Raw genomic sequence first — 22,599 nt, 5'->3', positions numbered from 1 at the left:
ATGAAAATTTTGCTCTCACTTTTCATTTATTTATACACATTTTTATAACATTTTTATTATATAAATATTTATTTCAATTTTTGCTTATTTCAAAAGGAAATAAAAATGTTCGAAATAAAGTTTGAATATACGCTTTAAGGGATTCATAAATAATACACGAATTCAAACTTATTCCTGGTGATCATTTGTGGACTTTATGAATTAGAAACTCATTTCTTTTTGGTTCGCTTTTTCTTCTTATCAGATCCATTTACCTTTTTTTTGGTTATGCAAACGCGGCAAAACCAATCCTCATTGTCATTTGGAGCAACAAGTATACCCACACAAGTCCTAAAAACCATAATAAAGCCATTATTATCATTAAGATCAAAACAATATTTGGGCAAAAAAAAAAACTTACCAATGGTACCATGCATCGCAGCCATCGCATCCAATCATTGCAGAGCCGTCATCAACTTTTCCACATGCGGGGCAAATCCAAATGCGATAGCCGTCGGCATCAACATATGATGAGGGTCGGTTTAATTCCGAATTTGGAGGCAATGTCTGAGATCCTTCAGATGGTTTTGGTGAAACAGATGCCACAACACTGGGAACAGTCGTGGACAAGGAGGAAGAAGACGATGACATTTTTGGGATCTGCTTTGATGGATGCAGTAACTGTTGTGGCAATAAAACAGAACTAGCTGATATTGTGGATGTAGAAGGATTCGACATCCAGCTGGGTGAAGTTGCACTTAAGATTGGGGCCTGTGTATTCGGCATCGACATCATGGCTGGAATTGTCTGTGGCTTACTAGTATTGGGCACAGAAACAGAAGCCGATGTCGCCATAGATAAGTTCAAGGTTTGTGATTCGCCTAAAACAAGATCACCATTAATTAAACATCATATGCATTTATGAGATGAGAGAATTTGATTGCCTACATTGCTTGGGCTTTGGGGGTCTAGTGACAAGTGGCGAGAATCGAGCTAATTCTGGAGATGGTTCCCTTTTAGTCCGATTTGGAGTCTGAGGCGTCAAATCAGATATTGTTGATATCTCACGATCGCCCTCAAATAACGATTGAGTGGGCGTGCCACTAAGTTTAAGTGTCAGTTTCGGCACCTGGTTAGGTGAGAGATCTAACTTGGGTGACACCAAATGATGTATCACTGGTGTTTGGGACACTGCTGCTGCTGGCAAAGAGTCTCCAGGTGGGACGCCGACGGAGCCTAAAGCCATGGATTTTGTTTGATGAACACCGCTTTCCAGATTTTCTTTGGGAATCTGTAATTCGTCTGGCGGCACCTGCAATTGAATATTGAAATCAGATTAAATCATCAAACATGACCGTACAAACTTGTTTAATTTTATTTAAATATTTCTGCTGGAGGCAAGGTGATTATTTATTGTTTTTACCAATATTTTTCTCGAATTTTTTTAAATTACCAGCCAATTGCCCTAAAACTCATTTCGAAAGCTCAGCTTTGAGAAAATTCATTCCATCTTGATGGAAATAGAGGTCAAAGATTTAATGGGTTAAGTTTTAGGTTCAAATTCAATTCCAAGAATCTTTATGAAAAATCATTCTCAGAATTGAAGCTTCCTAGATGGAAAATGCGATTAAAAGAAGTTCTACATACAAAAACTGAATACGTTTTTTTTTTTTTTTTAGCGATTTTGGAAATTCCACCCGTAATAGTGAAATATTTTCACATTTTCATTAACCATGGAGTCGGCATCAAATCATTATTTTTAAAGATAATCGTGAAAATTTTTGGATGGAAAATGCGGGTTAATGGTTTAATGATCGACAGTTTATTTTTCGGAGTTAAGATTCTCACCACAAGACTAAAATGGGATAAACAGTTGATTCTAATCTTTTCTTTAGTTGAAGGACTTAGAACGGGTAGACTTAAATTTTTCACATTTGGGAATTGGTTGAAAAAGTTAGATCGAAAATTGTAAGCACAAAACTTGCCACAGGCAAGCAAGGCCAGGAATACTCGGTTAACAAGATTTTTTAATAATTACCTGTTTTTCCTTTTTTTTATCCCTTTTTTGCTTCTTGTCTTGACTTTTCGGTTTTTCGACATTTAGCGTAGTATTCCTCTCGTCGCATTTTTCTTTATTTCTTACTTTGTCTTTTTTATCCTTCTTCTTTTTGATTTTGCCTTCTTTCGGCTTTTTAAGTTTCTTGTGCATTTTACGGATTTTCAGTTCACTTATGGACAAACTATTGGTTGGGGTTATTGTGACATCGTCATAATTCAGAGAGCCAACAAAGTGCTGATCCGGAGCATCAGAAGTCGCATGAATCGGCACCGATCCGGATGTTGCACCGGCCGCTAGACTTGTAGCTGGTACGGTTAATGAGGAGTACGCCATGCCACTATCGACGCGGGACAATGGTATAAGATCGGCGCCGCCGGCTAGGCTAAATTTATCATTGCCCATGAAATTTATGTTAAATGGCGATGGAATGGCGGCCGATAAATTGCTATCGGGTTGGGTAACTTTCAACGATGCTGGCTTGGCTTGTTTATTGAACTGTATACCGTCAGGTATTGGTGAATGCAAGGCGGATGCGTTCATGGCATATAGATGCGAGCTTTCAATCTGTTGCAGTGGTCCAGAATTTAATAGATTCGATGGTTGAATTAAGCTTGATTTGAGTGCATGCGTTTGTGGGAAGCCGGAAATTGGTTGACCTTTGATTGCCGCCTTGGATTCGTCATCGTTGGAATCATCTGATACCTCAATGGGGTCCCCAACGTTGCCTGTCGCAGCCGGTGTAGGCTTGATTGCTTTAATAGATCTAGCTATTTGGTTAGTCTGGGCTTCATCCATTATGCCCAATAGTCCAACTCCCTTGGCGACAGGCATTACATTCGAAATGGGCGAACTGTGACTAATGTCTTTGTCGCTGTATTCATTGCTTAGCTTTGCATCGGGCGCAAAACTATGTGGCGAACGAAGTTTATTGGCTGCGATTTGCTGCTGATTTGGCAATTTCATCGAATCGGGCACCAGAGGAGCCACATTACAATAGCTTCGCTCCAAATGGATATCCGAAAGCGGCAACAGTCCCAAAAGTGCCGCTTTATTATCTACAAAATTAAATATATGAATCATTATGACACTCGAAAATATTGGAAAGAGATAATTTGTTCTTCTTACCAGGCGTCTCCATAAGCGAGGGCCTGGACCGATTTGGAAATGGCATAAATGGGTTTGGCATCATCATGTTTGTAGAGCCCGTACTACAAGCAGCTGTTTTATTGAAACCGGTTAGGTTTGGTGCAAAGAGACCAGGCCCAGATGGTATTAGGCCGGGACGTGGCGGAAAATGCAGTAGCGGCAGTATTGGCATCATATTCGCTGGACTATTTGGATGCAATATTGTTGAATTTGGGTTGAAACTTGACGGTCCAGCGCTGGCCACAAGCCTATTACTACCAATTAACGGCGGTGATGCGTCGATAGCTCGGTTTTTAGTTCCTCCAGGAAACTTATCTGTTGGGATTTGTATGTTGCTGTCACCGATTTCTAGCTTTGCTTGAAACGGGGCATTTTTCGATATCTGCTTCTCTGTATCCATTAAACAGAGCTTTTTGTTGTCCACAATATTATTGGTGTCAATGCGTTCCAAATTAATATATTTTGCTTTACTCTTTTTTCTATCTTTTTTCTCTTTAGTCTTCTGAAATTTCAGGTTTGTAGCGCTCGTTTCACTGAATGCGCTATTAGCCGTTGATTCGGCTGCATTTCCAACGCTGACATCACCGAGAAAGCCCAAAAAATTGTTGCTCCTCAATTGATCGACGTGGCTCAAATTTAGTGGCTCCATCGGTAAGGGTAAAGAAGTTGCTGAATTGTCAATTATAGACGCGTCCGCTGCATTATATGTATTTAATTTAGCGGACTTTGTTTTCTTTGGCGATTGAATGGGTATTGTTGGTGCGAGGCTAGTTAGCGGTGCGATAGTCCTGAATTGATTTTTGCCACCTGGCTTACGACCGCGTTTTCTCGGCTTATTCATACCAATGGCCATTAGATTGGCAGCCGTTGGAGACACAGTTGATAAGTGTCCATGAGGCTGCATAAAATCGTATGTGGCCATGCTACTATTACTCACGGACATGCCCAGACTGTGCAGACTGGGCATATTTACATTTTCAGTGGCGCCAGCCGGCGGAGCTGGCGTTATGGTTGTTCCGGATGGGAGTGTTATCAATGGCGATACATTGTTACTGGGACTTTCGAAGAGATTTGTGCCAACAATTAGTGTGTTTGGCGATACTGGTTTGGGCGCCTTTTGTTTTGATATTTTTTTAAAAATATTTAATTTGTTTCGGTCCGGTTCGCTCGCAAGTTTAATTTCCTCGGTCAGCGAAGCATCCGCAATGGTGCTCGCTATTTCTTTGGAGGTTTCAGCCAAATTGGTTTGAAATATTTCCTTATTTTCGACCAAACCAACAACATTTGCCGCTGCTGTCGTACTGGAGGATACCAATGGGTGTGCGAATGGTACTAAAGATGGCTCAAGATCTGCACTGGATTCGGGAACCAAGGCTATGGGATTGATTGCACTAGCTTTGCCTAGCTTGGGTTGTAATTGCCGCTGTTGCTTTTGGCTCTTTAGGTGCTTCTGACGTTGCTTCGTTTGTTTTCTAATCAATTTTTCTAGCTGCAGCCTCTCAGTTGAGCCGTCCGGCAAAGCCGACAACATGCCGCGATTTAAGTTTTTCATCGATTTTTTGAGTTCGATTATGTTGCCGCCGCCGCCGCCGTCAACTTGATTCTTTGACAACTTCTGATATATTTTTAAAGCTTTTCGCTGGGCCTTCTCCTGTGCCTTTATTGAACTAAGATCTCCTGTTTGATCATTTGGCCGGCCTCCGCTTACCAAATTTCTCTTTTTATTCTTTTTCACTTTAAGGTTTGATAGTGCTGGAACCGATGGAGTACCAGCTTTCAAAGCCGTGTTGACTTCCTGCAAGTTATTTGGTGTAATTGGATCATTAAAAACGGGAACATTTTCTACAGAATGTGGTATGGCCTCTAAAGAGGCCATTCTTTTTATAACTGGAACGTCAACGACATCGTTAGCGGAATATTTTTGGGTTTCCGGAGTTTTAGGCGCTGGTGGCGAAATGGACGGTGCATCCAGTCCTTTGAATTTATCTAAAAATAATTCGATTTAAAAGATTCAAATATTATCAATTATGAATTCACCATTTTTCTGGGCTTACTGAATATTATGCATTTATTTGCCGCGAAATGCAATATGTTTAAAATCGATCGGATAAAAACCAAAAAGGACTCCAAAAAATGATGCAATTCTTAAATGTTGTTATATTACAGGGTAACTCCTAGGTCTGTCACTACCGACTAAAGCACTCGCACTTGTAAAAGTTGCTTACCAATAATATCGGGCACATATGCTTCGGGCAATTTTCCCTCTATTGCTGGCGAAATAAAGCCTCCAGTTGTCATAACTACGCTACTAATTTCTCGTATCGCGTGACCATCGTGATCCAAGTTCTCTCTTGATGTCGACGCGATCGGTGAATCGTATTTTTGTATTCCAGTCGCGCCAAAATCAGTTTTGACATCTTGCAATAGCTTAACCGCAGTTTTATGGCCAAATGTGAGTGCAGCCTCTCGATTTGACTCCAGTTTACATAGTTGGAGATGTTGCTGGTCAGATGCTTTGTCGGGCCATCTTGTGGAGGAGACTGCAGTTGGTTCTGTGGGCAGCATCGGTGGCAAGTACTCGAATATGTGGACTGGTCGCGTCAGAGTCTCCGCACTGCCAGGTTTTAGGAAATTCATATTTGAGCTTCTTTTGACGGGGTACGCTGGCACTTCCCGTACAAATGGGATTGGCTCAACATTTCCAATATAGTCAAGCAATTCGTGTACGTTTATGTTTAAATTCCTTAGGCTGAGAAGTGCATCCTTTAGATTGGGCTCAACGCGGTTTGCTATGACCAATAAATTATTTAGTTTAATATAAAATTGTTAAGTGCAACATCAATAGAACTATTTATCAGCATATGTATGTATTTCGTTAATTACCGTGCTCGGCTTGACTATGTAGATCGCGGGCGAGTTCTTGGATAAATCGTTGTAAAATGTCCTCTAGCAATTCCAAGGGGGCACTCTGAGTCCTGCTATAGCCAATTGTTTGAGCTATTTGAGCTATAACAATACCTAATATCTCCGAAGTATATTTTTCGGCCATCATTGATTTAATTGACGTTTTAAGTGTATATTTATTTTGTCGGTGTGCATGTGTTAGTGATTTTCAAGTGCTGGGTAACACAGCTTGCAAGAAATCGTTTGGCCGCCACAGCATATCGGTTGTCAATCGATATTTATTGGTAATATTTTTACCACTGATTTATTTTTTTGCTTAGCATTTCATTTCCGGCGGCGGAACTTAACTCTATTTTGTATTTTATTAAATAAAATCAATTAAAAGTTGCCGATGACAACGCGCTGGCAGCACGATTGTCGAGTGTCGTACAGCAGCGATACTGCTTAACGATGAATTCCCGAAAGTTATGAACTATCGTCAACGCTTGGAGATGAGCGAATGAGAGCTGCTAACTATCGATGATGAATCATTATTAAAATCGAATTTTCGATTTGGCGGAGGCTATTGTGTATTTAAAATTTATGAAACTGAAATACAAGAAATACTGTATGCATTTGCAATATTTTGTTTTCAATAATTAAATATAAATGTAATTGTAAACGTAACTTCAATATTTTGTAAGTGTAAGCCATTAAATGTAGTTAAATAATTAATTTCTAAAGGGAAGAATAAGGAGGGCATCTTCGACATCATAAAGCATAAATATTCTATAAAGGTTGGGGGCTTAAGATTTGCAAGGGGGAGGAAGATTTAAAACAACGCCCCGATTTTCCAAAATCGACTTATATCCTTTTCTAGCTGCTGGCTTGTTTTAACACAGAAAAATCTATCTTTTTGAATATCTCACCAACGAAATTGAGACAAAGTGTAATATTATTTGAAATACACTTCATTTCTTTTCCAAGAAATACGATCTCCGAATAAATATAACCTCTATTTGATTGTTGTATCTTTAGCTTGTGATCAATAATATGCAAATGATGATACAATTTATTATTTCATGCGTAACAAAATTTTAAGAATTAAACCTTAAACTTTCAGAAGAGGAGAATAAATGTATTTGTCTCTAGCCCATCTGCTTTCTGAGATCCAACGGACCGACAAATAGACAGACGAACATAGTTAGATCTTCTCAGTTCGTCATCTTGATTAAGAATATATACAATAATTGAAGAGGCCCGTGTCCGTGCATCTTGCTGTCTATTACATACATATTTGGGCAATACCCAATATACCCAATTTTATGGCAATGAATCGTTCAAAGTACAATATCTGAATCTCCCAATCATACATATGTGTAAGCGAGTAAGTTAAATTATATATATATATATATATTTCGGTCCATTACCATGCATCGATACTATTGCTTCTTTTTGTTGCTGTTGTTGTTGTTTTTAAAAAGCTTTTGAATTATTCTATGTTATGCCGGTAGCGACGAAGGCGTGCACTATTTTCTATTTTGGGATCGCCCGGTGGAGGCGAAATATCATTCCGTATTGGAGGCTCGACTGTATTTTGATTTCGTGCTTCATTGTGTGAGACTGCTGCTGCTGCTGCCTTACACGATAAGGTTCCAAAGCTAGTATTGTCTTCACAGATTTCCCTGCCAGCATGATCATTGCTGATATCCGTTGATAGATCATCGAAATTGCCCAACATTGTTGTAGGAACCGCACGAGTTCTGTAATTACGCCGGATTATTAACAACAAGCAAGTAGAGCGAGCCTCTGCCACTACAGACTAATTGCTTACCTACTAGAGATCCGAGCTTGTGGTCGTTGAAATCTTAGATTTAATTGTGTGGGATCTGTCACGTACTTTCCTTCTGTAGATTCACGACGGCGACGCAAACCTTAATTGAATGAAATCGAAAGTTGCGTGAGTTTAAGATACAAGCTTATTCGATATAGATATAGAGACATTCACGATTTGTCAGGTTCGAAAACTTATTAACATATATATTAATATATTATGTGATCTGACAAACCTGGTGTTAAATCCATAATATTTGGATAATTTTGTAATGCACTAGAATAATGGTGAGTTCGGGAAGGGTCCACAGCGGTTGTTTGCATCTCGTTTTGTGGAATCTCAAGAATTTGTTGTCCGTGAGAGTCAGATGTTGCTGCTGCTGTTGTGTCAACAACACCACTCCAAGAGGCACATTTCGCTTGACGCAAATTGGAAGTAAGTACAGGAATCTTACTAGGTGTACACGATGATGGCACTTCACATCCACCGTCAGCTATATCGAAGACTCCGCCGCTCGATTCGATTCGGCTACTGACACCCGCGATTCGTGGATTCGAGTCTGAGGGAGCAATCTGGCTCTCACCATTGCCCTTGATAGCTTCATCGCCAAATTGATATCTGCACGGATTGAAATCGTTGGCCGTTTCAAGCACCTCTTGAGTAACAAGTGCATGACAATTAGCAGTTCGATTTGTGAAGGCAGAAATTGTTGCTGCCATTTCATTATCATCACAGTTTACTGACATCTTATCATTTAGGTCCAAAGCATGCATATCACCAGATACTACGTCCTGTTTAGAAACTTTGTAAGCGTTTATTGGTGTTTTAGTAGTGGCTGCTAAGGCATCGTAGTAGACTGAGTCGTCTATGTGCGAATTTTCTATAAAATACAAGATTTCCTTATTATAGTACAAATTAAAGAGTGCTCCATTCCCGACTAGGATATACCCTGAACCCAGCGCCAAGTTGCCGTCGTTACAAACATTCTGCCTCCTTTCGTACACAAAAGCACAGATGCAACCGGTGATAGGTATAGGTATATATATTGTATATATATACAATGTGTATAGGTAGGTATAGGTATATTAAGGAGTTCAAGTCTCTGGCTTTTATAATTTCCGAGATCGACGCGTTCATACAGGCTGGCATGACTAGCTCGACTTCGCTCCTCGTTCTCATCATGAATATGCAATGTGTATACTTTTTGGGGCTCCATCAAGTATATTTAAGCCAAAAGCCAAGTTGATCTAGCCATGTCCGTCCGTCTGTCCATCCGTATATATCCAACGTGTTAATCTCAGAACCTATAAGAGCCAGAGTCCAAGTTTGTTCCCGAACAACACATTATTCCGTTCTCATGAAATCGATACAAATCGATATTTTTGAATCCTGTTTTTGAGCATAGAGCAGCTTATGGCTTATAAAAGCTAGAGACTTAATAATTTATAAATATCAGACAATGAACACCGAAGCGAATCATAAGGCTATTCGGAAGGTTATAAAAGGTCGATAAAAATCGATAGCTGAATCCTTTTTTATAGAGCATAGAGCTTATATATATAATATAAAAGCGAATCACGAAAGCAAGGTTAGACCCCGCAACGATTGGGTTGCAAAAGGTGGCTAGAATATTTGTGAACGCAGTTCGGAGCCTTCTAAAAATATTAAATAATAATAATAAATTTAAAAAAAAATTGCTTAAAATATATGAAAATTGTGTTATGTACCTTTCGGAATGACACGAATTTCAAGTCGCCCGCTAACACAATTGTCGTTATTCTGAATAGCTGCATCGGCCACTCGGTTGGCTCCATGAGGACCCGGCATATCCAGTGGATCTGTGGTAGGCGGTAGGTTGCTCCTCTGGCAAAATGTTGTTTTAACACACCAAGGCACTGCGACGACGGCGCTGTTCGTCCTGTTGATGGCATCCTGCTGTAGCTCAATATGCGTATTTGTGGTTTGATTTGTATTTGGGTCCGGCTTTTCATCAAAAATATCTATCAGGCATACGTTGGGAAGGCTATTGCGATGCTCGCAAGTGGCTTGACTTTTATTTGAATGGATATCAGCAGCAGCAGCAGCAGCATCCTTGAACGATGCAATTGTGGAGAAATTAGTCGACGCCTTTTGATTCGACAATGGCGCGTTTTCCGATAGAGATTCACGAACACAAACGTTTCTCGCTATATCCATGCGATACACCTTGATCGAAGACAGAAAGAATACAAATATTATTGTGATATATCGATTTTGTATAACAATAATATATATTAATATATATATTTATGGTTTGCAATTGTCAATAGGTAGGTAAAGCAGGGAAATATTGTATTCTTAGTTGCAAATGACAAAATCGATAAAAATCGAACCTGTTATTTATCTATTATGCTTAGTCAATAGCAGAATAGAGAGGACTCTTTTTAAAAAAAATGCTTAAAATGCTTATATAAAAAAGATTCGCAGTTGAGTTTGAATGAAAATCAAAAGGAAACATGCAACATGATGATACTTGACAATGGACCAGACCAACAAGTTATCATATCAAATACGCTAAGAAATATGACTAAAAAAGGTGAATCAATTAATTTTCAATATGCTTACAGTGTCATCAAAGGCTGCTTGCTGGACAGCAGGTGGCTCTAGCTCTTTGCGTAATACATTACCCATTGCAGGCTCGGACCAGCAGTGCGGTATGGACATTTGCAACGTCTCATAGTTCTCAATTCCAGCTATGTTAAGTGTGTATCTATTGTGTCATTTGGAAGATTATTATACACGGATTTATATTTATATATATTATATATATTATACTATATGATGACAGCTCACATTAAGTATGGTATGTATGTACAATTTTCGAAAATCGCCTTCAAATCAAAATTATTTCTTAATTACAGAAATTCAAAATCAAATTTTCTCTTATTTTGAGACAAAAAAAATATACATAATATAATAATATATTTTGTATAGAAAATATTTTTTAACTTGGGAATAATTTAAATTTTATTTCATACTTTTTTAAAAGTTAAAAGTTTAAAAGTTCAAGTTAAGAATCTTTACGGTAATTTGTTTTTTTTTTTTTTTTAATTAAATTTTCTCCCATTTTGAGTGTTTTTCGTTTTTTAGAAAATATTTCTTGAACTTGGGAATTATTATTTTATTTGAATTTTATAATACTCGAAAATGTAAGAAACCATATTTTTTTTTTGTTTGGCCTAATTCTTTGGAGCTTAAGTTAAGGAATTTTCAAATTTGTGCCTTTGTGAAAATAACTAAAACATTTTTAATCAAATTTATGTTTAAAACACGTTAAAGGAAGAGTCTAGCTTATTTAACATTTGGTTCTCCTTGGGAAAGCCTCACAATTCTTTAATAATGAAGAGATGAGCTTGCCAAGAATCAGCTCATCGACATATTTTATAATAAATATATATACATTTTAAGGTTGGGAATATCTCCCTTTTTTTTATCTTACCACAACATTCTTAATTGCTTTTACTTTATTCTTCAAAAAATTATTTAATTGCAAGAATCGCAAATTTGGACCTTTTTAATAGAACTCCAATATCGAAAATTGAGTTGAGAAAATACATTTTAAACAAAGATGTTGCAACGCGAATCAATCAATCAAAATACTAGTCGCAGTAGGGTATTTCCGATTCGAGTAGTCTCGACTGGATGTTATATAGGAGATTATCTTTAACAGGACATATAGTCATATATATGTAACATACATACATACAGGAAGGAGAGCAAAGATTTAAACAAAGGTTGTTTCAACTTACCTCTTAACATTTTGATTCTCGGATGGTTTTGCTTTACGAGTTACGGGTAAGTTAGAGGTTCGGCGTATTAACGGCAATGACACGTCCGCTTTAGTAAATTGATCCAAATTTGGTTGTGACTGTGAGGCAAGAGGTTGGAATACTTAACATGTGATCTCTACATATAATGCAACTCGTGAGTGTAAACACAAATATAACAATCGAATATGCTCGACTACCAAATACCCTGTAATCCCCTCAATCAATATATTCTTAAATACAGCCCAATATGAATTCTTATGTACCTACTAATAGATACAAAATCGATTTGTTCGATATTCTGGAACTGTAACGAGATATAACCAATACAAAATTAAAAACTGGCTCTACGTATAGGAAAATATTAGAAATTTCAAGTCCTAGTTCTCGATAATACCGGCGGGATGGGCAGACCCAGTTCGTCGTCTCGATCTGCCTCTTACATATCCTTGTATAAAAAATAATAAACCCTTTTTCATTGGTTTCAAGAAGAAATAACTACCCTTCTTGACATATGGCTGAAGGGTTTCAGAGATGTGAAGATGATTTTAACAGACTTTCCCTTGAAGCTATATGATGATAGTAGAGTCCGATGTTGATAATATCTTGAACAACCTGAAACTTATTAGTTAAACAGTGATGCTTACTTAAGAGCGAATTCTTATCAATATAGAACTATTCTATTATATAAACCCGGTCGTCGCCCATCCCTAGTCGGACAAAACAATTTTATATATATAGGATGGTAATTTTGTAAATTCAAACACATATATACATATGTACAAAAGGAGTTGGAAAACGATATGTACGCAAAATATAATGTGGACATTTTTAAGCATTTAAATTATGAAAGTCCTCCCCTCTGCGATTGAGTACAATGATTTACCTGTGGCTCCTGCTTCCATTCGTTGTCGGTTGTGTCTTCGGAATCGTCAAACTGACTCTTCCATTGGGAAGCCAGCGTAAGGGCTCCGCCGCCCTTCGTTACCTGCTGAAGCGCCGACACATTTTCATCGTCGATTAATGCGAACTGGGTGACCGAATGGTCGCCAGCCGTGCTGCTCTTGGCATGGGTCGTCGTAATGGGTCCGGAGCCAGCGCCGCCGCCGCTGCTGCTGAGCAGGGACGATAGACGCAGATTGGTTGATGTTGCCGAGCGGCGATTGGTTGGCGATATCGTAGTGCTCGTTGTTATTCCAATCAGCATCTGGTCGCGCTGACAGATAACGTTCTTGGGCGTCAGACTACCATTGCTGCAAATAGCATTAATCTCCTGATGCTCCTGATCACTTAATTTGGCCATCTCAATCTGGCTGCCAATTGCCGGAGCGGCAAGCACGCGCAGTCGACCATATGTCGATTTTTGATCGGCAATAGATGATCGCTTGCTGTCGCAGCTCTTCTCTCCGACAGTTTGATGGTGTTTTACAACAGACGCTTCTGGGGATTCCATCATTTTTGTGGTCTTGCTCGTTGGCTGCTGTTCCCCGCCCAGAGATCGGCTGGTTGCGCCCTCGACACAAATGTGTCTGTTATTTTTCTGCTTCAGATCGTTGTCGATGGCATTTTTTGTCACATCGATATTATTGTCCCTGTGACTGTCAACTGTTGCCGTTTTTGTTAAAGCAGTTGGCACAATTTTGCTTTCCGGATACTGTTAAATATATAACTTGTTGGTTAACACATATTAATCAATTATAAATTATACGACTTACATAAACTGGCGCCGAGTTGTTTTGATTTGATGCAGTATATGACCCGGATACGGTCTGAGGCTGACAGCGCTTGCCGTGCGATGTCTTCAACTGCGCATTGTGCGTGCTGCCGGACACTACTTCATGGTTGACAATGCCCACTGTCGACGATTTGATAAGTGCACTGGGCAGATTCGGAATAGCTATCGACGTGTTCGCCACCAGCACAAGTTGCTGCTGCTGCTGTTGCTGCTGTTTTGGTAATGTTGTATTTTGATTGCCTGAATTCACATTTTGCACGGCACAGTCCGCAGTCGCTTGCGGTGTCATTGTTGCATTGCAGTTCTTATCAACCTACAAATAGTTTGAGCTATATTTTAAATCAGTTCCACAATAGACAATAATCGAGTAACAGCATCAAGACTTTGATTATCACCTATCACGCACTATTTGATTTTAAATACTGTCCTTCATTCAAAGTAAAAATAATGATTTTTTTGAAGTTAGCAAAAGGTATCCAAAATAAGAGAACCTGCATCCTAAATTTGTGGCTGTCTGTCTGCGAGTCTGTCTCTCAGCGTGTCTGTCTGCCTGTAATCCTGTCAGCCTATCTGTCCGTCTGTCTCTCTGTCTGTCTATAAGTCTGCCTGTCTGTCCGCCTGTCTTCCTATCTGTCTGCTTGTCACCCTGTCAGCCTATCTGTCCGTCTGTCTCTTTCTGTCTGTCTGCCTATGTGTCTGTCTGTGAGTCTGTAAGTCTTCTAAATTTGAAGTACCTAAGTATTTATAAGCTCTGAAATCGATAGACATGTCAAGACAAGTGGCAGATACAGAAAAATGTTGGATTAACGATCCCCCCTTTAATTTCATATTATTTGCTATTCTCATTTGTGGTCAAACGAACCTCTACAAGAGGCTGCTCCTACTTAATACATAAATTAGCAATGCTTATACTATTTTCTTAATTTACAAGGGGAGATATTTAAAAAGTTTGTCGTTTTTACTGTTCACCTTTTCCTTTATATGAAGAGGTTCCGTTGACGCCATCTGAGCAGTATCAATATCGTTTCGCTTCCGTACCTAAATCAATGTTAAATGACAACAAAAAGTTTTTTTTTGCGGGTAAGATAATTATAATGATAAAGAACTTACATATTCTGTGCCGCTGGCATTGGAAGCCGCCACCGTCATTTGGGTAACATTGCCGTGCATATATTCGTTTTTAGCCGGAGTTGGGGTTGCGTTTGTCGATGCATTTATGGTTCCAACTGTGGCAGTGTCCACCTTCTCCCAGTCGTACGGATCGGCCTCTTTAACGCCGCGGCGTTTCATACAGCGCTCGAATAGGCCAATTAACATCTTTTGATATAAACAGTAAAAATATGAGGTTATCTAAAAAGTTAAGATTCGAGAAACTTTACCGCATAATCTGGCCGGTCGGCGTACGTGAGTGATTGTATGTGCTCTAAGAATTGTTTCAGGTCCGACGGAAGATGTTTTAATAATATTCTATGGTCATATTTTTCCTTTGTCAATCCAACTTGTTCCTTGTCTTTTATCTTTCGCCAAGGCAACTGGCCATTCACGAATTCAACTAGCATATAAAATAGAGACCACAGATCGTCATGTCGCCCCATTTCACGATTGCGATGTGCATTAATTGAGGCGTAACGCACAGTGCCTCGAAATCCAGCCGCTGCTCGGGGACACCGCACCTCTCCTGTTCCAGTTGTATATTGGCGCGCCAAGCCAAAGTCGAGCATGTAAACGCGCCGGCAATTATATGGCAAGCGTCCCACAGAAAAGTTGCTCTGTAATCAAAAATATATAATATAACGAATATTTGCCGAGGTCTCTCTTCTTCTTCTCTTCTAATATTGCTCAAAAGTCCTTTTACGAAAAACAAACGGCAGAGACTCGATAACATCTGTGCGCTGTAAGAAGCTTCTATATATCGATTTGTCGATATTCACCAACACTGATTTTACCGATTACAGCTCGATGATTTTATTTCCGATAAACATCGATAAGCAGCGCAAATAATCGTAAAGAAATTGCCAGTGCCACAAAAATGTAACTTTTAAGCAGCGATACTTAAGTTATTTTTGCAAATTTCTATATTCAAAGTGTAATTATTTGTGTGTTTTGTATTTAAATGTTTGCATTAAATACGCCCATGTGCTCTGTTAGCTGCTGCGAACGGTTAACCAAGTTGCTCAACATGCAGGAGGAGCTTGTACAGAAGGTAATTTGGCGCGCATTTCGGGTAACTATTGAGTACCCAAACAAATCCATAATTAAGATTTTAGGTTAGTGGCTTACCGGTTTTATGTCGCGGTGAAGGAAGCCAACCGAATGTATAGACTCAATTGCTTTTAGAATTTGCAAACCCAGCCTGAGTGTTGTACTGAGGGAAAACGCGCCCCGTGGCTGGGCTCGTCTCAGCTCGGCCAAGTTCTTTCCCTGCAGTTGCATGACCACGTAGTTGAAGCGATCGTTGCGGCCGCATCCAATGAAGCGGCAAACGTGTTCCTTTCCTTGCAGCTTCTTCAGCACGGCCACTTCCATTTTTAGCACCTGTTTCGGTTGGCGGGCGGACTCGACCTTGAGTGCCACCTGCTCACGTGTGATTAGGTCTTGGCCCTCGTAAATTTCACCAAAACCGCCACCGCCAATTTTTCTCACAACCTGAAATGAATCATAAAATAATTATATGTATATAAAACATTTTTTGTTTTGACCCTATGTAAAACTTATTGCACATGTAACTCGCTAGAGAAAACTTGGGAACCTCAGGAAAAGGTATCACACCCTATATAAAGGCGTAATGGAAAAGTTTGGAGCGTTATTTTCTGTTCAAACTTATTTTTAAACCTTTGAGAACATTTAATTGATACGTGTTTGCAACTTTTCAGATAATCTACACCGCTCTTCGATAAAAAGACAGAAGTTTATTTTTGATAGGGTTGAACTTTCATATCTGCCATTGAAATGCCAAGGGATTCAAACATTGACCAAGACGAGATGCAACAGCATTTGCAGCCAAATAACCAGGTGGTATTAGATCGGAAGAGAACGGGAGTTTGGAAGATTATCGGAACGGTAAAGCTTGGTCACAAAATGGGGAAAGATCCTTGAGACACACCGCAAATCATTGGACAAAGGTCGTTCTGCCTTAACCTGCTTTTAATATAGAAAAGCTGAATATCGAGCGAAAATCTGTTGTGTGTCCAAGCCAAACGTAATGCTGCGTCCATTTGGTAAGCCCAATCCATTTTGTTTTATATTTGAAGCTCAATTCATGCTCATTAAAGAGAGAGAGAGAGAAAATCATCCTCAAAGCTTGGCAACTGTCAAAATTGATCAATACCCCTTAAAAAGTTATGCCTAACAGATGGAACTAAGAGAAGAGCCATGTTGTAGATCGTTTTATTAATTGCCACTATTATTTTTAGAATGTTAAATCAAAACAAGTAAGAGGTTCTAGTCGGGAGCTCCCGACTATGGGATACCCTGAACCATCTTCGTTCAACAGGCAATTGGTATAAAATGAAAGATACTTGATATATATATACTATTCTAGAAGCTACATGTCAAGTTTCGTGATTTCAGCTCTTATTATTTACCAAAATTGCTCAAAAAACAGGATTTCGATATCGATTTTTATCGATTACTTGGAAACGGGGCAAGTTATCGAATATTGGAAACAAACTCGATCTGCGCGGGGACTAGGAGGACCTACATCCAAAATTTCAAGTCTCTAGCTCTTAAAGGTTCTGAGATCCTTGCGTTCATAAATACGAACGGACAGACGGACGGACGGACAGACGGACATGGCTAGATCGACTCGGCTATTGATGCTGATCAAGAATATATATACTTTATGGGGTCGTAGATGCTTCCTTCTGCCTGTTACATACATTTGCACAAATACAATATACCCTGGTTACCCCATTTTCAATGGGTACAGGGTATCTGAATGAACTAGTTCAAGCTGTAGCCTACCTTCCAGCGCTCCTTGACGACATGTCCCGGCTGCAATAGGTCCTCGGACGTCATTTTGGTCGTCTCCTTTGGCGCTGCTTGGTTACCACCAGCACCACTTGCGACAATGCTGCTCTTTTCTATTACGGCCGACGGGGTTTGGGCGGCCGTTGATGGCACCTTGAAGGTCACACGACTGCGTACTCCTAGACGATTATGTTTCGCTGGCAATGTTGCAGATCGCTGCAATGCATTTGGATAATGAAATCTTCGATCTTCGGAGTTATCAGCAACAGCAACTAGGCCTTGATTCGCACCAGTGCGAATGTTTTGCAGAAAGTTTGCCTGCGGCGAGCCAGGCTCTATTGTTGGCGGCGGCTTTGACGGCGGGGGCGGGGGCTGCAATCGCACTAGGTTCTGCTCTATATATTTGGGGCTACCATCAATGTGCGGTCTCTGCTGATGCTGGTCTTGGTGCTGGTCTTGGCGCTGGTGCTGCCGATTGTCTTTGGCGTGGGCTTTCTGGTTTTTGTGTGGCTGGGCGACATTTTCGTCATTTCTGAAACGAGTTCAAAATGTCAACTAAATAACTTAAATAATTTTTGTCGTTAGCGTCCTCAAATCAGACTGTTAATTTCTATTCTATGTTCGAATTTGCATTGCTTTGCATTTTCGTTCTCATTGTTGTGTTTATTTGCCAGAATAATTCATTGCTAATTAATACAGATGCATTACAACAATGACATTTATTGGTCAGCCCTCAAATGAGACCGTTAATTTCTATCTTATGTTCGAATTTGCATTGCTTTGCGTTTTCGTTCTCATTGTTGGGTTTATTTTATCAGCTGATTGCCAGAATGATTCATTAGTAATTAATACAGATGCATTACAACAATGACATTTATTGGTCAGTCCTCAAATGAGACTGTTAATTTCTATCTTATGTTCGAATTTGAATTGCTTTGCATTTTCGTTCTCATTGTTGGGTTTATTTTACCAGCTGATTACAAGAATGATTCATTAGTAATTAACACAGATGCATTACAACAATGAGATTTATTGGTAAGCCAGTCTTTTTTACAAGTAAATATATGATTTTGTATTACCTAAGGGCCAATGGGCTGAATTAAAGTGTGCTTTACTTATGATTAATAATAACAAATCGTATCAAACATAATGTGTGTGCTTGTAATGAATAAGGGGTTATTGTACTGATGAGCATCGACTTGAAATATGCCATTTCATTTTCATACGTATGAATATACATATATATATGTACATACATATATTTGCATAACTTTTCTCTTAGAAAATATTCGTATGGAAAACGAATCAAATGGGGCTTTCGAAATTTACCTTAGTTATTTAATAGAAAGCCATTCTCGTCTGACAACCACATGATTGGCTTTTTGGAAACTTGGAACCACTTTGAAGAACACGTAATGCAAATTTTTTGTGTGCACTATGTTATGTATATATCGACACTTGGACAAAACTCAAGGATACCGAAAACTTATGAGTCCTTTGACACGTAATGAGAATTACACTGAAAACTCATTTAACAACATATGAAAACCATTTTTTTTTAATTATTAAACACGGAGGTTCGCTTGGCATATATATTCAAATCCGAAATAAAAAAATCTCGTATTGATTGTTAAGCTCTCCGTTCCAAGTAAAGCTTTTTCCGCACAAAACAACAGCAAGAACAAGCCCAAGGAAAACGCGAGAGAGAGAGAGAGAGAGAGAGAGAAACGTTGTCAATGACAGTTGCCAATGGTTACGACAATTTTTACCATCGGGGCACCCTTCCAGCAGCGCGTGCGCCAGGACATCGACCACATCGGGCACATCGAGTGCTATACCAATGAGCTTTCGTTTGACACTTATATACTGTTAATTTATAGTACTGTCATTGAAATGTTAAAGCTAACAGTGCTCTTAACACTATACGATAGTTAAGTGGGGCCCCTCTTTACACATACCCTAAAAATGGAGGTTTGACATTGGAATTGTATTCACTTTTAAATGCGTACAGATCTACATCGTTGAATATTTGAAGGATTTTTACCGATTTCAACAAGTAAATAACATACTTGTTCTTAGAAATTCATTTATAATTAAATTTCCTTTGATTTCCTTTAGCGAATATTCAGTTAACAATGAGTGTGGAAATAAACTTGAGTACGTCAGCTGTTTTATCAAAACAATTATATTTATGAATGACGAGTTTTTCTAAACATACTTTATATATCATATAAAAGGGTTTACAAATATGTTTTTTCTATAATTTTTTATTTTAGCATAATAGTTTTACATTATACCGTATGTAACACAAGCAGAAAGAAGCATCTCCGACCCTATAAAGTATAAATATAATTTTGATCAGCATCAATACCCGAGTCGATCTAGTATGTTAAAGCGACGATCTTAGATTCTATAGATCCTAGCTGCTCCTAGTGCCCACGCAACACGAGTTTGTTTCCGATATCGATAAATTGCCCCGTTTCCAAACAATCGATAAGAATCGATATCGAAATGCTGCTTTTCGAGAAAATCTCTTATGTTTTAAGAGCCAGAGTCACCAAACTTGACATGTAGCTCTCCAGAATAGTATTCACAGATCAAATATCTTTCATTTTATAGCTATCTAATTTATATATCGAGTGGAGGGAGTCGCAAATCGTACGGTTTTTCACGATTTCAAACCCTATTTGGGGGAAATTTTTACCTCTTACTTATTTTCGACTGGTTTCCCACGCCCATTTCTACCCAGAACCCATTGAAAATTTGGTTAGATGTGTAAAAGGTATTTGGAAAACTGGAAAACAACGCGTTTTTACTTACTTGTGAGTCTCCTGTAAATGCATGTGTTATCGTTGGGTTCTTCAGTTCAGTTCAATTCAGTTATAATCCTAAAGCTCAACTTCTCTTATTCATCTGATTTATTGCAAATTTGTGCAACGCATCAGATACACTAAATGAAGATCGCGGACATATAAAAACAAAAAAAACAATTAAAATTTGTGTTGAGAAATAAATTGTTGATTGAATTGATTTTCGATTTTGCTTATCATGGCTAACTTTTAATAATTTTAATCATTTCAATATTGAATGTAAAATGTGCACATCGGTTGAATTCACATTAGTATGTTATGTATGTTTGATTGGCATTCATTATCAAGGAATGATAAATTTGGAAATTGTTTTTATTATGATTATGATTATGATTACGGTCAGTTTGTCATTTAAGCTTTTTGTTGTTGTTGTTTTTCACGCTTTTCTCTGTATATTTGTTTATTTAATGTGGGAACCATCACTTTTATTTGCATTAACTAGGAAGCTTGTGTGTATGAAATATTCTATTTTTATAAATATATATTTTGGTCGTTTTAATTATAGAGAAACTTGACGAAAACTTTGACCGAAAATGACTAAACGATATGAAACACGTTTCCACAAATTCATTTCGAACCGAAAACTTTCAAAATATGCAATACTAATTGCTCAATCTACTATTCATTTTAGTGCATTGTATATTTCATAAAAAAGAAAAACGTATGCAAGTCTTTTTGTATTATAAAGGTATCTATTTATACCAAATGTCTGTTCTCTTTATAAGTATATATACGAGTCCGATTTGATTTTAACAACAAATACACAAAAACAGAAAAACACAAAAAAACGGGAGCGAGCAGGCGATTGACTCAGTTCTTAGCACTTTTCACAGAGCTTTTCCACGTACATACGAGATTGTTCACTGAAAACTTTATACTGACACGTTTTCGATCGTCTCTGAAAGAACTGAAAGAATCTTTTATGTCCACTCATACATACGTATTTGACGTATTCGGCTACGTACATAACGGATATGTATAGGTATATCTAAAAAACTGATACATACGATTTCGTATAAGAATCTAACTCATACATAAAATAATAAATATAAATGATCAACAATTTTTTAAGTTAAATATTGAATAATATTTATATATTGTTTAACCTGATGAAGCGCAAGAAAGCTTTCGAAAGCTATTTAATGTCGAGAAGCTTAGCGAATACTAAAATATTGAAGTATAAGGAGTATTAATGGGCGATCTCTACTGACGATCGTATAAAGAAAAGATCTATAAACAAACAGGAGTATACTATATATGACCAGAAATATATTTAGGTAGATGTGTAAATTCTTAAATCTGTGCTTGAACAACTTTATGATATAGAAAGAAAACGTTTTAATCTTAAATTGACTTAAATTTCACAATATAAACAAGATTTTTGTTTACCATCCGATCGGCTTCGATCTCATTTCCAAAGAACTTTGTGCAAATGTACTTGATTCGTGGAAATTGGGGTCGAAGATCTGCTGAGCGGTGATTTTTCGGCATGTTCCCCCCATTTTATATAATCCACATATCCTTAAGCTTCTTTGTTATCCAAAAACGAAAAAGTACTCTAATCAGGAGTATCCGACTAGTGGATGCCCTGAACCTTCTTCGATGAATTCCAATTAAAAGCTGAAACTTTATAATTGTTTTTACCAATTAATAGACGATAGAAATAATAATGAAATTAAATAAATAAATTAAATAAATAACTAACGCTTTAAAACTTTTATTGCTGACCAAAAATATATATAAAATTTTTGGGAACGGAGATGCTTTCTGCTGCCTGTTACATACATTTTCAATAAATTATTATACCCTTTCTACCCTTTATTCATTGGCATTCAGGGTATACTGAAGGTCGCCCCTTAAAGACTGGCTGATATGAGTGCAAACCAAAGCTAGTTGATACGAAACTGATACGACTATCGATGCACAATATATTGGCGCAAAATTCAAATTCAAATTATGCCACAAACTGACAATTTATTGGCATGAATTGTTTTCAATAATATTCCACAGAATCGAATAGAATAAAAGTAATTATATGGTGAAAAAGTATAGTTTCTTACCAATCTGGTAATTTTTAAGTCAAATAATTTATTAAGTCAGACTATTAGATACTCTTTCTGTGTTTCATCATTCTGGATGTGTATTCCGGCCCAGGAAACTAAGATTTTAAAGATTGAACAGCATAAATTATATATTTTATGCTTCGGTTTTTTTATAGTGAAGACAGTTCAAGTATAGGAATGAGAAGTCGAATTCTAGGTTCTTAGATGGCAAAATATTCTCTTTTCCTGGATATTTTCTTCAAACACGGCTTTTTT

General features: G+C 38.1%; 2 protein-coding genes across 7 annotated transcripts; both read right to left on the bottom strand.

Annotated features, from left to right (window-relative positions):
* Positions 1 to 115: 115 nt before the first annotated feature.
* Positions 116 to 6,293, bottom strand: Taf3 (TBP-associated factor 3). 2 transcript variants are annotated; one of them, XM_064681453.1, is made up of 7 exons: positions 6,068 to 6,293; positions 5,410 to 5,973; positions 3,164 to 5,170; positions 2,018 to 3,093; positions 928 to 1,291; positions 401 to 860; positions 116 to 330 (listed from the first exon to the last, which is right to left on the bottom strand). In XM_064681453.1, the coding sequence occupies exons 1-7, from the start codon at positions 6,234 to 6,236 to the stop codon at positions 210 to 212; spliced, it is 4,761 nt and encodes a 1,586-aa protein (XP_064537523.1). In that variant the 5' UTR covers positions 6,237 to 6,293; the 3' UTR covers positions 116 to 209. The 2 variants fall into 2 exon arrangements, with proteins under 2 accessions (XP_064537523.1, XP_064537524.1); XM_064681454.1 differs by having other exon boundaries at positions 2,018 to 3,084.
* Positions 6,294 to 7,022: 729 nt separating this feature from the next.
* Asator (asator) lies at positions 7,023 to 20,373 on the bottom strand. Of its 5 annotated transcripts, none has more exons than XM_064681456.1 (14): positions 20,232 to 20,371; positions 17,406 to 17,943; positions 15,723 to 16,088; positions 14,822 to 15,211; positions 14,553 to 14,759; positions 14,412 to 14,480; positions 13,423 to 13,755; positions 12,594 to 13,361; positions 11,690 to 11,808; positions 10,506 to 10,650; positions 9,629 to 10,106; positions 8,137 to 8,703; positions 7,902 to 8,001; positions 7,023 to 7,830 (listed from the first exon to the last, which is right to left on the bottom strand). In XM_064681456.1, exons 1-14 carry the CDS (start codon positions 20,252 to 20,254, stop codon positions 7,560 to 7,562), a joined length of 4,374 nt encoding a protein of 1,457 aa, XP_064537526.1. In that variant the 5' UTR covers positions 20,255 to 20,371; the 3' UTR covers positions 7,023 to 7,559. The 5 variants fall into 5 exon arrangements, 4 of the variants coding, with proteins under 4 accessions (XP_064537526.1, XP_064537525.1, XP_064537527.1 ...); XM_064681455.1 differs by having other exon boundaries at positions 8,137 to 8,781; positions 20,232 to 20,370; XM_064681457.1 differs by lacking the exons at positions 10,506 to 10,650; positions 11,690 to 11,808 and having other exon boundaries at positions 8,137 to 8,781.
* Positions 20,374 to 22,599: the final 2,226 nt, after the last annotated feature.

This window comes from Drosophila montana, unplaced genomic scaffold (assembly GCF_035044405.1).
Source record: "Drosophila montana isolate Dmon_TW-CO22-7 unplaced genomic scaffold, ASM3504440v1 contig_2397_1, whole genome shotgun sequence".
NCBI classification, from domain to species: domain Eukaryota; kingdom Metazoa; phylum Arthropoda; class Insecta; order Diptera; family Drosophilidae; genus Drosophila; species Drosophila montana.
Note: the sequence above shows the minus strand (reverse complement) of the source record. Positions and strands in the feature narration are given on the sequence as shown.

Excerpts from the sequence above, each read along its gene's own strand:
- Taf3 (XM_064681453.1), bottom strand. The coding sequence starts at position 6,236 with ATGATGGCCGAAAAATATACTTCGGAGATATTAGGTATTGTTATAGCT. Across the intron at positions 861-927 it reads ACCCCCAAAGCCCAAGCAAT|GCGAATCACAAACCTTGAAC; the intron begins GTAGGCAATCAA and ends ATCTTGTTTTAG. Across the intron at positions 331-400 it reads TGCGATGCATGGTACCATTG|GACTTGTGTGGGTATACTTG; the intron begins GTAAGTTTTTTT and ends TATGGTTTTTAG.
- Asator (XM_064681455.1), bottom strand. The coding sequence starts at position 20,254 with ATGCATTTACAGGAGACTCACAA. Across the intron at positions 13,756-14,411 it reads CTCTTCATATAAAGGAAAAG|GTTGATAAGAACTGCAATGC; the intron begins GTGAACAGTAAA and ends AACTATTTGTAG. Across the intron at positions 8,002-8,136 it reads TATTATGGATTTAACACCAG|GTTTGCGTCGCCGTCGTGAA; the intron begins GTTTGTCAGATC and ends CATTCAATTAAG.